Consider the following 16,693-nt stretch of genomic DNA (forward strand, 5'->3'; position numbering starts at 1 on the left):
TTAGTCTCCACTATGGATTTGATTTGCTATTTGGGAAAATCTTTTCTTCTCTGCTTCTCTGTGTACACATCTAATTAATACACGTTGTTCCTATTACTATTATCCAATTGAAGACCTGTGCTAAATGCATTGCTTTCAGCTGCATTTATTTAGCAGTTATTTATTTTCACATAGTCATTACATACCCCCATTCCTCCTATGCAGTCTAAACTAAATGCTGCTTTCAACCCCATTCCTTTGAACATGAGTCCACAGGTATGCACAGCTGCACTCACTGCAAGTTTGGCCTCTGGTGTAGGCACCTCTCTCCTTTATCACACCAGTGCCTATCTCTCTTCAGAAAAAAAATGTTAATGGAATATATAAATTAATGTCGGGAATGCACTTCTCTCTCAGTAGTTTTAGAGGGACCAAAATGTCTTTTGACTACACTTTTATCTTAGAAAGGTCTCCCACGTTCAACTATGTGAATCACAGCCCATTAGTGAACCTCCAATTGAAAGCGTATGTAAAAGGAGCTGGAAAACTTTGCAGAGTTCAACTCTAACCATAGATAATTTTAATCTGTTTTTTGTTCTTATGAAGAAATTTCCTGATTACTTGACTTGGACTGAACAGTAGTTACACTAACAGTACCTGTTCTAGGAGTACAGGATCATTATCTGACACTCTTTAAAACTGAACACAGACTGCTAAACTTATTTGCCTTTCCTCTGTTGTATTATTAAAAACAGAGGCTGTAAAAGCCTTTTAGGCATAATTTATAGGTTATCCTTTCAGAAAAAAATATATATGTTTTTAGTGACAAATGTCATTACTTTGCTGCAACATGTGGGAGCTGAAAGTTTAAGAGATTACAGAATCAAAGCTTCATGACTCCTGGATTCCCTTATCTAAGTGACACAATGGGACAATGCTTCGGTTCACGTCTTTGTTGTAGTTGCTCCAAAAATTGTGCAACCCTGACTGCAGTAAGCAAAAGCTTAGATACAGTTACTGTTCATTTCTTAAGAACCTGTTGATATTCTAAGCAGTGACTCATGAGACAGAAGCATCAGGAAGCACATGCCGAGTTCTACTGCCTGCAGTACACTTGTGGCGCATCTCTGTCAGGCTGACATTTGGCTAGAATAGGAAAACACCAGCACTACCAGTAGTAAGCAATGCAAAGTTGGTAGAGTTTAAAGGAAAACTTGATAGAACTGCCAAATAAAATGGATTTAACTCAATTCCTGAGCACAGTTTCACCCCAAATTTACCCTTCAAACACCAGTACTCAGAAGGCAACTAAACACAGAACTGAAGATTATACCACAAAAGAAAACCAGTATGAATAAGACTCAGTAAGATCTGATACAATTTTGGCCTTACAGTTCTTATAGAGGGCCTAAAGAAAAGAGGGAGATTCTTCAACAGGGAGTGCAGTGATAGGAGAAGGGGAAATGATTTTAAACTAAAGGAGATTAGACATTGGTAAGAAATTACTTTGAGGACAGTGAGACATGGAATGGGTTGCCCACAGAAGCTGTGGATGCATCATTCCTGGAGGTGACTGGTTCTAGGCTGTATGGGGCTTTGGGCAACCTGATCCATCAAGAGGCGGCCCTACCCATGGCAGGAGGGCTGTAACTAGATGATCTCGAATGTCCCTTCCAACCCAATCATTCTATGATTGTAGGATTCATATATATTGTTCTTGCTTAAGCATTTCAGAATTCTATCCAAAGTATAATACATTAAATTTCACATCATTCTAAATTAGAAAACTATTATCCCATTTAACAAATTCAGAAAAAATAAGAGATTTATCCAAGGTCATTTTTCAACTATCAGCAGAGCAATGCATAGAATTTGAAAGCCCTCAATGTCAGATCTCCCTTCCACTTAGTAGCCTGCCAAAACAAATCCCTGACAGGTAACGGGAATCTGCCTCATATTCAAAACAAAATCCCAAATATTTAAGTATGTAAACCAGCAGTCCATCTTAAAAATAACAGAAAGTGCAACTATTCAAATTTCAAAATATTTTTACCAATTCTAACCTGTCTCTTTATCCTGTGGATCAGTTAACAGCAACATTTTGCAAGCAGGACTATTTCGGTAGAGGGGGACAAAACACACACAGGAATCTTCAAGTTTAACCTAAAAAACAAACAAGCCCTGTAGCTGTTTGTACTGCAAAGCTGGCAAGAAACACTTCATGGATTAGATGCACTTCCAGTATGTTTTACTAACATGCACAGTATATGCTTAGCACAACACCCTCTCAGTCCTCAACTTCAAAATGGAAAGTGATACATATGTAACAGTCTAGTATTATCAGTAAGCAATTTAAAAGGAATTAGTTATCAAAGTTAGTGAAAAACTTAATATTGACTTACTACAACTAGCACATAACAGGGCTTTGAACACTGTTGCATGTGGACAAATGGTATTACAAAAGACCAGACACATTTGTATCAACTGAAAACAAGCACAACTTGCACTTCTTACAGCACAGTCCAGCTGAGTACTTGCGGTGCTTTGCAAGCAATGAATTAAGCCTCGGGGCATAGGGAGTATCAAAGCGTTAGGGCAGCGCCTGGGCAGTTTATCTGTGAGGCACAGGGAGGGGAGATAAACTGGCACAAGGTGGTTATGTTGCAGGGAAAGCTCAAATCAAAATGCAGCTTTCAACCTCTCATTCTTAGACTAAACTTTTAACTGATGAGACACAAACACAAAATTACTGTGCTCAAACAGCTCTATATGCTTAGAGATGACGATTTCCATATGAATATTGTAAATGCTCTCTTGGAAGTTTAGGTACAGGCAAAAAGCGTGCATAATTTAGCACAGTATGTACTGTACTTTCAAAAATCTGGTCCATTGTGTATGTGTGGGTGTGCCTCTCTCTCTAATTGCACCCATTTGTCAGTTTGCTATGAAACTCAAATCAGTCATGTGATACATTTAATATTACTTGGTGCATGAAAGGAGTAGTATGAATATGGATTACCCAAGATAACAACTTTAAGATGAAACCAGTGTTCATTAGTTTGTTGGCAGCAGAACCCTGGGATCATCTGTGCAAACATTGGACTCTTGGAAAAAAAATCTGAGAACTCCCTGAAATCTGTATTCATGAGCTTCCTGCAATCTCACTCTGTTCTGGCCATTTTCAGCCTTTCCTTGCATGCTAGAGATATAACAGCATGGGTATCACCATGGCACCTGAGAGTACTATTGTGATGAAAAGGACACTACTATATCCAATACTGCTATGATTGCTATTTTGTTTTGTAATGTAATGTGCACTTCTCATAGGTGCTAATAATATTAGGATGAGCCAAGTATAGCTTTCTCTTTTTGAACTGACAGTGCTCTTCCATCATGACTTGCAATAATCCTTGGTATTTGTGTACTGAATGACTGCCCAAAGATCACGACATATCAAAAAGAAGTTCTGTGACCTGAGCAAGTAGGCTGACAGACACTAATTATGCATGGTTACTGGTCCTGCCACTCAAAACCTGCTTTAATTCAGATGCACATCGAAAAGAAAAAGGAAAAGAAAAAAAAAGATGCTAACTACAGTCAATTATTTAAACACCAAAATCCTTATCCTTAAGGTCGTAGGTACAAAATAGAGATTGTTCATTCTCTGGAAATTGGAGTTTAACATATTACGTTTAATTTATTTTAAATTATAAAATATCCATATTCATTGAAGTATTGGTAATAGAGTATAAAAAAAACAATATGTGTGTATTGTATAATATTGTATAATATAAAAAAAACAAAAAGCGTGAACATTACCATTATTTATGTCCTTGACTAGCTGTCTGACTGCAGATTAGGTTAGACCTGAATTGAATGCAAGGAGAAATGTGTTGCTATGAGACTCAAATCTGTCATGTGATATATTTAAGGTCTGATGACAAGCCACGGAATCAAGACAATTCTGAATCAAAAGCCAGAAGTCCTCCTTTAACTCATTTCACTGTGTTTAATTATTGCGAGGATATATACAGCACTGCTTGGGATTTTATCTCCGCCTCCTTTCCAGTGGAACAGAAAATAAGCTTCTGAAAGCTATAACCAGGCATGAAAGGCTGAGCAAAGGACAGAGAAGCCCTAACTGCGGGGTCTGTGTGTGGTTAGGTTTGTTTGTAGTTAACTCTACACGGTCCACTAGAGGGCATTAAAAGAATACTTAAAGCTAGTTACCTTCAGTGCTCAAAGATGGAAGCCAGCCACCTGAAAGAATGTTTTTCTGGAAACTACTACATGTTATTTTCCTAAATTGGGGAACAATCATCACATTCCAAACATTCATTTTAACTATTGCACTTACAGATTTGATAGTGCAATAACAGGTAGTTCACTATCATCTAGAAAATGCACAGAATTGAAGGTTTACACATATATATATTGGTTTTAACCAGTAAGGTTTCTTATGTTGATTTGAAGTCAGAATATTTAACAGGCTGATTCTCTCATTCCCAGTTCATTCCTCAGGTGGCTCAGGAATGGAACATAAATCATATCACTGACACCTACAGCATTTATCTATTAGTCCCATCCGATCTGAACTGGGAGAATCCACATTCAACATCGTTGATGCTACAATTAGAAAGGATGGAAACCAAAAAATAGTCAGTATAACAATACCTGTGTAAACTGCACAAGGGAGGCAGAACACAGAGCAGAGCCATGATATAAACTGCTATCAAGCTCACTTTTGATCCAGCCCTCTAAGGAAGCAGGTCAATACATAAAGTTCAGCTAAGTACTTCAAACCTTCACCCACACTTAGGGGGCTTTAGACTTTTAGTTTAAGCTTATCTCTAATTTGCAGCATGTAAACTATTAGAAGCAATACAGAATTTACTGATTTTAAGAGATTTGTAATCTGGCCACACCAGTTTGCCCTTATTCACATACAGACTATGAACAGAACCAACAAACTAGCTTGCAAGTATCTGACTTGTAGAATGAAAAACAACAGCTTATTACCTTTTCTCCTCCAGGGATGGAAAAAATGTCAGGAGCAGATGATGACTGCTTCAACAGTTTTTCATAGTATGTTTCAGCATCTGCTTGCAGAACCTCTGGATCTCCTACTACTGTATCTACCAAATAACAGCAACCTGCAGTTAAAATAAAACACACAATATTTTTACTCTTTAAGCAAGGTAATAAAATATGAATTTTAAAACCACAGCTTTCCTAGCATCTGCTTAGTGTAAATGGGCTCTTAACATTCCCTCTAGAGCTTTCTGTATAATCCTAGTCTTAAACAAGAAGACTAGTAAAATCCTATCTATTTGTTATCTAACCCTTGACATGCAATTTTACAAAGTAGTACCATGACAGCATTCAACCACATTGGCTTCCTTTGAATTCAACAAGCAGAGTCTTAAATTTCTGTAGGTGTTAAATAAATTGCTTTAAAGCTGTAAAAACAAAAAAAAACAAAAACAAAAAAACCCAACAACTTCAAAACATAGCCTGATTTTTAGTACTGCCCAAAACCACAACAGAACAGAATTCCAAAGCTTCCACTGCTTCTTGGAAGGCCACCTCCTTCTGGGTTAGACCATGACCTGTTGTATAGCTAGTTATCTCCTTCTCTTTTTTGACTCGTTTCAACTGGGCACTTTTAAAACAATTAAAGAACACCCAAAACATTAAAATATTTACACACAGAAGGGATCCCAAAATAACAAACACCAACTTATATGCAACACAATTTTCTTTCCATGTGACTTGATGCTGTAGGGGCATTCATTCAAGGTATTTGTTAATTGCATGCAAACAAAAATTACATACATCTGATGCCAGCCACCTAAATGCAAATTCCAAATCAGTGCTTCTGAGAAACCAAGCATCATTCTGGCCAACAAGAAATCAAGGTGATTGGTGGTTCATCACCAGTTGAAGAAAAAGAACATTAGAATCAATGAGCTAGCAGACAAAATAGTATTCTGCAAGTCTTCTGTCATAGGAAGGAAATATTTTCAATTTAAGGGGGTTCCGATCAACAAGCCACACCTGCAGCTCTTGTAAGCCCCAAACTGAGGACAAAAATCTTCTAACACGCTGCCGTAGTTTGAGTATTAATTCCGAATCCTGCATTTTTAATCATGGTTTCCCTTCACATGGCAGTTTCAATGACCCAAGTTTAATGTGAAATAACTACGCTAATAGTAAGTGCAAAGTAAATGTCTGAGACAGTGAACAGTCTCATGAGGGCCACTGTAAGAACGGTCTATATCAAGACTCAGAAACTATGGATGATGAAAGTATGATATTGAAAGCAAGACCTTTCCATAGAAAGAAGAGCATGGAATTTGCAAGACCAGGACAGACCATTCATCCACTGTCCCACCATCCTCTCCCTGGCAGCAATTAAGATCTAATTCCTTACCAGAAGGTAAAGAACTACAACTGATACAGCACCACCCAGCACTGCTTAAAATACTTTAAGCACTATTTTCCTGCCCTTGCAAGCAATCAGCTTACAACCTGAGCCTTGTCAGCAAAGCTCTGTAGTCAGAATGCTGAACAGAAGCCACTGTTCTGTGACAAAATGAGAGAAAGAAGCACTGCAACACTGCAAGTTGAGCTGCAGTATAGAATCCCAGCCAGTAGTTAGCAGTAGCAGTTTTCTTCTGCTGCAGACATCCCCTGCATACTGTCTAACAACACCAAGCAAACAAGCCATATGAAGGAAGGAAGAAATCAAAAATTATTATTAAACAGCGGCTAAAGAGCAACACATAAGACTGAAGTTTAGAACAAAGAAAAATACTGATTACACAGATAAATACTGTTCATAAGATGCTGCTTACAAGGCGTTACTCTGCCATTAAGCCAAAACAACTTACTAAGTGCATTAAGGCTTTCTCCTCACTGAACAAAAAAATTACCACCTTCAAGTTTACAGTAACTTTCCGGTACCTAGTATGCTTGTATTCTATGGGAATGGCAACCCATTAGAAGAATGAAATAACGTCACAAATTAAATAGTGAGGTATTTGTGAAAATTTTGAAATGTTTCACTAATACAGCCTTCCACAAAAGTAATATTTTCCCTAAAAATTATTTTTAGATTTCCATTTAACTTGGCTTTCCTGTGTAATACTCCGAAAATGTTGCAATGAGGTTAGGAGCACACGTTCCAACAAAGGGGAAATCAAAGGAGGAGGTGGGGGGATCCTTCAGGACAGCACACTGCAGGCATCTAACTGCTGGTGCCCCAGAGTGTCCTCACAAAGTCAGTTGTGCTAAGGCTGGATTTTGTGAACATACCCCCAAATTTGCACGCACGTACAGTTACCACTATTACTGTACAGCTGCCATAGGCAGGAGAGTTCGCGTTCATAGAGTTCGCGTGAATTTGCTTACATCACGTTTCCCAGTTTTCCCCTGTACAAAATGAAGAAATGATATTTCCTCTTCTGTGTACATACTTTTGGTATGTTTCTTTTTGTCTACAGAACCAAAAACAAAAACCCTGACGGAGTCTAAGTATAACTGTTATTATTAGGCATTTGACTACAGCAATAATTATTGCTGGCTAGCGGGACATTATAAATGTTCCAAAATCAATAGCAAAATAATTTAACTTTGCTTTGAAGGAAAGCAGCACTATTCTCCTGTGAGCGCTTCAGTCTGAGGCCCCTACCAGCATCTTGGGATACGAAAATTGCAACGTCCTGAGGACGGCCTTTTTATTTAATTTGAATGACAGGATTTCATTCGAACTGGATCTTATATAGCGACAACAAAGGAGCACATTGTGGCAGCCAATCAGCCTGACACCTAGCGAGCACATTTTCCACCCAAGCCATGTGCACAAAGGGTTACCATCAGAGCAGGGAGCGGAGGGGGGCGGGAGGGTGAGTCATAAAGAAGGGGCCTCTTGCTGCAGCCACAGAGGAAGGGCCATAAACCAGAAGCAGAGTAAATTTAGAACGGAGGCCTACTGCGTTAGAGGGATTCCAGGTATTCACAATGTAGTGAATGGCTGCCAGCATTGGTCAACACATCGTATAGACTGCTCCTACAGCAGCATGATGATGAGGAGTTTACAGGCAACACACAGGTACCAGCCTTTGTCTTATAAGGCTCCAGTATTCAGGGTAAGAGGAAGAAGTGGATGCAGCTCCACTGAAAAAAAAACTTACCTAGAGATAAATTAATTTATTAAAATAGAAAACTGAATGGCTGTAATTTGATTTCATGCATAAAGCAAGCATTTTAAAGCAAAAATTAAGACAGTAATTCTGCTCTCTTTTGTTCCCACAGAGTAGTCTGGGCCATATTCTCAGCTCATACACGTAACTGCATTTCCTCTCATGCTGGTCATGTGCCATCAGTTTGCACTAAGAATCTGATATCTGATGTGAAAAGCTACAGCTACTAACAGCTATAGCAGCAAGCAGGCGCTGCCCATACTCAGGCATCCTTATGGGACACCAAACTCCAGCACCCATACGTAGCTCAGCCTGAAACATCACACAGTTTGACTAACTCATGTAAACCAAGGCCCCTTGCTTCAGTCCCCATCGCTAAACTCAGAATTTTTTCTAATCCACCTTCGATTTTCTCCAGACGAGAGCGCTGAATTTTATGGGTGTTCCATGAAGTGGACAAATATTTTTCCTGTAGGGGTAAAAGTCAGATGAAGTTCTCTTCAATTAGGATCCAAAAAAAAATCAGTATGTGGGAATCCAGATAGATCCAATTAAAATTCTTATGTTCTGCACTGGGTAGATAAATAAAGACTGGAATCACAAAACAGAAGGCAATATTCCATCTTGAACTAGAAAATTATTTTTGTAGACTAGAGATAGACCCTCATCATTACAGATTCAACAAGACTGTCATCTGATCAGTTGAAGTAAGCAGGAAATACTTCTCCATGGGCATAAGAATTTTTTCTCAATACAACAGAAAACACATGGTGCACACACTTGTATGTGAAATTCCACAAGTGAAACTGCAAAATGCAGGAATGCCCAAAGGTAAATGAAATGCGACTGATTCTTTTTGACAATTCTTCCACATCCCCTGCAACTAAACCCTGTATTGTAATAGAAATAATTTAACTAGAATACAGATAACTGTAGGCTCATATAAATGTGATGCTCCAGCAGTTGAAATCCCTATCACAATGCTCAAGCTCTTTTTGACTAGACTAGTCATTTTAGTGCCTACTTATTAGCCTTACCATTTTGTCACTGCCTAACAAATCAGTTACAGTTTAGGACAATCAATTCCATCCCTTTGTCAAGATGTTTTAAATACTCAAGTAAATTTCATATTAGTATGTACTGCCAACATACTTAGTCCATTTGATCATCAACCCAGTACATCATTTATTAAACAACTGATATTTGCTTTAGTAGTTAAAAATTTCCTTATGTCGTTTATGTCCTTATGTAGTTTATGTCTGGGTCCCTCAGCCAACACACCGGTGACGCAGAGATTTCAGACTAGACCCACCACTGGGTTGACAAATTCAGATGCACTGATACTTCCAAGAAAGAGTTGAAAAGAGCATTTTAGAAATTTGTAAGAGCATTTAAGATGCAGCCAGATTTGAAAAGCAAAATACATCAACCTCACTGTGGATGAAGCATGAAACAAGTGTTATGCCTCAAGTGAATTAATCATTTATCCTACAACTACTTCTTCATGTTCCACAAACACAGAGGACAGTACTGCATGCATCCATAAGAAATGCATGTTTACAGAACAGCCATCAGTCACCACACGATTTCTGTCTGTACTGTGCGTCCATGTGTACCTATTTCTGCAAATGTGCACTGCATTTACAAATAAAAGAATGAAAAATGTGGTTCCTAATGATGCCAAAAAGATGGGAAAAAAACCAATTTAACATTTCTAACTTTTTAGACTCATTATATTTTATTCAATTTTGCCATTTGTAATGTTTGCAATAGCAGCACTGGTTTTATTTATTTATTGGCTTTATTTGCATGCCAATGTATTTCACAATTTTAAAAAAATCCCACACTTCAGCAGATTTTAAGTGTTTTTGACAGTATCGTGGGCTTTTGCTGTCCAAGAAGCATTTTCCACTTTTTTCTTTAATCAAAAAATGCTTTGCAATATGTGACAAACATATGTACAACACAGAAAGACTGTGTATCACATCAATTCTTAGGAGAGAATGGTTCTGTAATTAAATGAGGAAACTGAAGGCAGAGCCTCTACGATTTATTCCTACCACAGGTGTGTTTTTGAGGCCCCCAACAAATCACTCCATCTTCCGTCTCAGTTCTTATCTGTTAAGTGTATGTCTTATCTGCCACTTCAAAAGGCCTTGACATTTTTCTTATCAGTCTCTCTGAAGTCACAACATAAAAAGACAAAGAAATCATGGAGCATAAATCGCTCTCTGTTCTCCCGTGGACTGCCACCACCACCACAGCAGCAAAACGACGGTGTCTGGGACCTGAAGACACCAGCTTTTGCTCTTTTAAGCTGTACATGTAACAGAAGTACTTTCCACCAGTCTCTCACAGGAGCGGGAGCTCTGGTAAACAGAGTACTTAACACCAACTCCTCCACTCCTTCCAATGAGCTTGAGCAGTTCCATGCATGTGGTTATCATTAGACAGCCATATTTGTTTAACCTTCCAAAGGAAGGAAGAGGTCTTGGGCATGTTCCCAGGAGTACATGCAGAACCTGACTCTCATATCCTGATTTTAATTGAGCAAATTCATGTCAAAAACCCAAGTTCTACTGTAAGTGAAACTGCAATATCATAACGATGCGTGGTGGCAATGGAGCTAACGGGCAAACGCTGTGGTGTGATATCTGGCCAACCTGGCAAGGCAGCCCTTAACCACATGCTGTACATCATTAATGAAAACAGTGCTCTTCCCCACTGCATTACTTTTCACCATTACTAACAGAGCAATCACACTGAGAACATAAAGGATGAAGAAACCTGCATTAGCACGTTTCGATGTCTGATTCAAAAATGCCACTTCGGTATTAATCATTATTCTATCACAATTCAAATGGTGAAAAGAGATAAAATAAATACAAGTTTCTGACTGTAGATAATTTTCTGTATTTCGCAGCAGAAACGAAGGCAGAAATGTAGGGAAACAATCCTAACTGCATCCTCAGTTAAGAAACCAAAGTTTAAATATGAGTTCAACTGTAGCTATACATATCATTATTGCAAATCCTGTCACTCAAACGCAGTGCAGATCAAACATCAAGCATTCCAACTGCAGGATGCTGTCATATTAGCCATCCCATTCACGCTAATACATTTTTACTACTAATTTGGGAAAAGGGAAGAAAAAAGCTCTAAGTAACCACATAAATTTAGAAGAATGTGCATGAGCACGGGCAGGGACAAGACAAGCCTAACTGAAAAACGTCCAACAGCTTCAATTTCCACTTTCCTCAAGGAGCTTTGGAGGCCGCCAGAACCTCGTGACATGACTGGGGTCTATATGCCACATCTCATTTAGTTTCCAAAATTTGTCACAGCAATCTGCAATTTATGAAATGGAGGGGAAAAAAAATAGGCAAACGAATTAAATAATTGGTTCAATTATTTAGCTATTTTGGAAAGCTACCTAGATGAAGCCATGTTACTTAAAATGCTTTCAAATCAAGGAAAGCAAGTGCTCACTGAAGGGATCACAAAATGGCACTGACCAATCCTAACCCCCAGTACTCCCATACTTCAAACAGGTTTCATCTATGCATATTTTCCTTCAGAAAGATTTTTAGCAGTGCTGCATTAAAAAAAAAACTGAAGTCACACCCAGTTCATAGCACAGACAAATTAAAATACATCTATGTAAACAGGCTACTCCTGTCATTTAACACACAAAATGCACATCTGGCCCGGCATGTTTTGCACAAAGCTCTAACCTAAAGTAATTGAAAAAAGCTGAGATATTATGGCCCAGAAACAGACTTATAAATATATACTGCAGCATGCTGTGAAACCATGAAGTGCTACCAGCTGTATCTATGACATATCTGGAATTCATACTGCTGCACACATAACTCCCTTTTTCACAGAGCATCGATGCTAAAAAGAGGTAGAGCTCACAGAGCAACCCAGAGAAGACACAGTCATCAAGTGACACTCAGGACTGTAACAAATAAAGCCTTTAAGGATCCAGTTCACACAGGGATTTTGTCAAGGACATTTCATTACTTTGGTGGGATTGCTGCTAATACCCCTGAACCTGTGAACATCAGAATTAGGTTCTTAATACGTGCTGTTTTCCATACAACCAAGAAATGGGCAGACATGTTCCTGCACAAGTCTAACTGCAACTACTGCAGGCAGTGGAGATAACAGCAGTAAGGATTTTCTTGGATATCTAGAAAAATCTCTACATTTGCCAACTTGATTATTTGTCCACCACTAAACAAAATAAAACATACAAACAAAAATAAAGTTTTTCTAAACAACTGTGTCCACAACAGGGGCTTTTTCCAGTACGGCCCTGTCACTGATACACCTCACTTCATCACGCCCATGGCCAAAATAGCTACGCCAGGAGTAATTTGTACTTCTAGGCCTGACCTCAAATTAGAGTTTGACTCTCAATAATCTAGGCAAAGAAAGAATGGGAGGCCCCAAATGACACTGAAACGTACCTCTGAAGTATGTTCGTTATCCAAAGAGGCTGAATTGAAGGAAAATGACAGAAAAGATGCAGTGAACAGCAGAAGAGCTTTCAGGAATTACCAGTTCAAATGTGACCGCATTCATTCAATACTTCACAAAGATGGAAGGCAGAGAGGACACAAACTGGGTAGAAGTCATCCCATAATATAAGGGAAAAGGGGAAGATAATACCTCTCATAGTGATAAACAAGGAATAGTGAAATGGTAGGAAATGACAACGGAGTTTGGAATACAAACTAACATGAAGATGATTTCATCCTACACGGAGAAGCCAGACAGATTGCCAGTTAGGATCGCTTCAGAAAATATCTGCAATTTAGGACCAAACAGCATTTAAAATTATTACTGAAACACCAACCCTTGCAAACTGGCACCGGGACTAAGCTTTAAGTAACACGTTAACAACATTTCCCTGTTACTACGATCACTCAAAGTATATGTGGGGAACGTAATGCCACGGGGCCTACACACAGCCTTTACCTTCACTGCATACAAACTATGCCAGTACGTGTGTTATATGTAGGATACCCCAAAGCCATGGTCTGCCATCAGAAAAGACAATGTTTCCCAAACAAACGATGCAGCAATGAAAATATGAGATAACCAGATAGATTTTCAGTCTCAAATCCCCCACAGTTTGAGTTGCAAATGCTTTACATCTGAAAAATCTGTTGCTCCCACCAGAAGAGCGCATAAGTCTACCTAAGATAGCTCAGCAGCCTTCCCCCAAATTACTTACAAGGACCAATTTGTACAGCCAGATTAATCTCAAAATAAAGCAATTAATTTAAGCAAAATAGAAAGGAAACAAAAAAAACACCCTCTCTACCACAGTAATTTACACATTAGTAAATTTATTATGCAGCTGCAAATTAATATGTCACCTTCACTAGCTCTCACAAGCCTCTTAGTCTGTCTTGGAACTTCTTGCTTTAATAAACAGCTGCACGTAGCAGAGAAAATATGTAAACATCTCTCTTGTTTCTCTGTGCCATTGTGTCAGCTATTTTACATGTCTTTTAAAGTGCTCCAAAATCAGCATGGTTCTGCTTTTTCCTTTATTTCATTTTGGGAGGAGACAGAAGCAGAGAAGGAAGGACAGGCTGGCAATAGAGAGCTAACTCTGCGCTTGCTGTGCTCTTGATAGTAAAGCTGAGATTGTTTAAATTCAGTTTACACAGACTCTTCTGTAAGGACAAAAGAAACCACTGCTGGTGGTTAAAAATGCAAAAGGTTTTGATTGTAATGGCTTGACAATCAGCCAAAGATATGACTAGGGGGGAAAATACACCAGACAGCTATGACCAGAATGGAGGAAACAAGGAAAAACACATGGCTTGACTTCAGAGCAGAAAATTGACTTAGGCTTTGCATAAACGACAGCATACCTCCAAGCTTGCCTGCCTGGAATGAGAAAACACAGTCTAAAAGCAGAGCCTATTAAAAGGCATAATGTTTCTAAATAGCATCTGTTGCGTACTAATAAGCATTACTTAAAGGACACAGGCCTTAAATTGCTACCAAACGTGCACTTATCTGAAACTGCTGCAAGGCAATCATTACAAAAATGTCACATGACACCATGGGAATTTGAATTTGATAAGATGTTTTTATTTAGTTTGGCTTGAAATCATTACGCAGAAAAAATACGGAGGCATTTTCTTATACTTTGAGACTGTGGAACTTCACAGGAATGAAACACTAGCAAGAACTTCATCAGCAGAGCCATTTGCCATCTGTTGCTGGTAATACCATAAAGACCAGCCACCAGGCAGCAGTTTCAAAGGTTACAAACAACATTTTTAAGCGTCCACAGACCTCTCAGTAAGTGAGCAGGACACAATTTACTTTGGATACGTGTGACCTGAGGGTCTGCCAATCTTTCTGCAAACACAATATATACGGACTGCTGACTAGCGTGTACCACTACGAAGGTTTGGGAGATTCTTGGTGTGCAACTATTACACAACGCAGAAAATACATAGCAACCTGTTCTACATAGGTTCTTATATTCATAAGCATAATGGTACACATCTTCCCCATGAAATTTAAACAAGGAAGATTTTCGCTTGCACTGTTTGATCTCTTATATTCCTTCCCCAAGGGAAGGTGTGTGTTCATTGAAATGCTATTATGAAAAGAGACTCAGATTTGTTTGCTGGGATTTGGAGCGTATTGTTTATTTTAGGAAAGTATTTTCAAGGAGAAAGGGTTTTATTTCTTGTTTCCTTTCCTTCTAGGCCATAACTATGTACTTATGTTAAAGCAAGGTTACAGTAACCTGCCTCTCCTGTGGCACATAAAGTAAAAGGTTCTAAAAGTCCTTACCTCCTAGAGATGCACACTCCTCAGTCTGAGTAAAATTCTCTCTCATACACAGATGAGAGTTTAGTTCTACTGAAGGAATACAGTTGCTTATCAGACTCTAAGTTAGAGCTTCAAGTAGGTTTTCGAGATATGCATCCACACTACCATGATTTTGAATTTCCACCTTTCCATCCAGTTCTATGTCAACATGTGGTCTGCTTTCAATTGCAAGGTTTGCCTAGGATCTATATGGGAACTTAGAAACCCTGCAAGTCTTGCCTTGTGAAAAAGTTACAGGAACAGCTGACCTCGAGAACAATGTAGAGTTGTACATCTCATTGTAGCGAGGCATTACCTGGAAAGTACCATTTGCACAAGAAAAGATAATAGTTGACTCCAGTATTTTCTTGAAGTGTGCTGTATACTCAGCCTATACTCAATCAATTGCTCCATGTGGATATGCAATTAATTGAATAACTAAGTCAAAATTCAGATGATGTCTACAAACAATGACATCCACTGGGACATGAAAAACCAAGTCCCATTCATCTAGAGATATTTTATTTAAAAACATGAATGGAATTAAGAATATTAAAAAAAAAAACCACAACACCCAATTATTATCAATGTTTGACTTTCACAAGTGGCTGACAGGAGGGGAAAAAACAGAGCAATCCAACTATAGTGCATTTAGCCATGAGCAGTTAGAGGAACTAATGAACAGCATCATTATTTTACTGAAGGGGATGAAGTAGGTGCTTCAGATAAATGGTAGCAACTTAAAATGCGTTTCAGAAGATAAATTCACTTTCTCTCCATTTACCTGCTAGCGTGACAAATTAAGAAAGAAGCGCATAAAAACAGAGCAGGAGGGAAAGCAGTGCAAAAGCAAGCCGAGGGGATGCAATGGGCCCTTATCCAAACAGCACACGCAGAGATTGCTGGAAGTGCTCCTAGTCAAATACAGACCAGGAACATTTCACACACTGGACTGCCTTGGAAATTCGTGACAGTTTGTGCAGTTTGTCCTAAGATAAGATCCCCAAGCACGAGGAGTGGTGTCACTTGGGAAGTAACCATGCCTATTCGCTTCAAAGTGGTGTTGCACCTGGAAGGGAATCCCGAGCTCTCCCCTAGGGCTCTGCTGAGCAGGGACTCTTTGGCAGTTACCACAAACACCACCAAATCGATCACTGCTGAAAGCAAAGGGTCAAAGGTTTTCTTCCCCCAGAACTAATCATTAGAGATGGTGTATTTCTCGTCCTAGTCATCTGGCGATCAACAAAGTATTTACTACAGGGGCAAGCACCCATGTACAATAGAGAAAGCCTTCTGCACTTCCTCTCCACACCAAAACAACCCAACTAATGATACCTCCGTGGTCAAAAAGCAACGTGTTTATTGCTCCTTGAACCCTTGACGCCATGTTCACTGGGACCGGGCGCCGGGAGCCCAACCGGGGCCGCCTGAGGCCCCTCCTCACCTCAGCGATCCTCTGGAAAACAGCGCCCCGGGAGCATGGCCGCGAAGCGCCGGGGCTCGTCCTGCCATGACCTCAGGCGACGGAGCAAAGTTTTTCTGGAAAGGCCCGCGACTTTGGCCGCGTTTCGGCCGCTTCTCTACAGCCCCGGGGCGGTCGCCGAGGGGAGCCCGCCATTCCGCAGCGGCGCGAGGCTGCCTGCGGGACGGGGCAGCGC

General features: G+C 39.5%; 1 protein-coding gene across 3 annotated transcripts in view; it reads right to left on the reverse strand.

Annotated features, from left to right (window-relative positions):
- Positions 1-16,693, reverse strand: part of FAM169B (family with sequence similarity 169 member B) — a 50,289-nt gene that overhangs the window by 30,238 nt on the left and 3,358 nt on the right. For 2 of the 3 annotated variants that reach the window (XR_002441810.1, XM_021407350.1), the window contains exons 2-3: positions 4,999-5,132; positions 2,043-2,142 (exon numbers count right to left, since the gene is read on the reverse strand). Coding sequence is in view for 2 of the 3 variants with exons in the window: in XM_021407350.1 (XP_021263025.1) it covers positions 2,043-2,142; positions 4,999-5,132 (234 nt within the window). In the remaining variant the exon portion in view is untranslated. Of the gene's footprint in view, positions 1-2,042; positions 2,143-3,798; positions 3,847-4,998; positions 5,133-16,479; positions 16,617-16,693 lie in introns of those variants that run through there. The other variant, XM_021407352.1, reaches the window with a different exon arrangement.

The sequence above is a fragment of the Numida meleagris genome, chromosome 9, assembly GCF_002078875.1.
Source record: "Numida meleagris isolate 19003 breed g44 Domestic line chromosome 9, NumMel1.0, whole genome shotgun sequence".
Classification (NCBI taxonomy): domain Eukaryota; kingdom Metazoa; phylum Chordata; class Aves; order Galliformes; family Numididae; genus Numida; species Numida meleagris.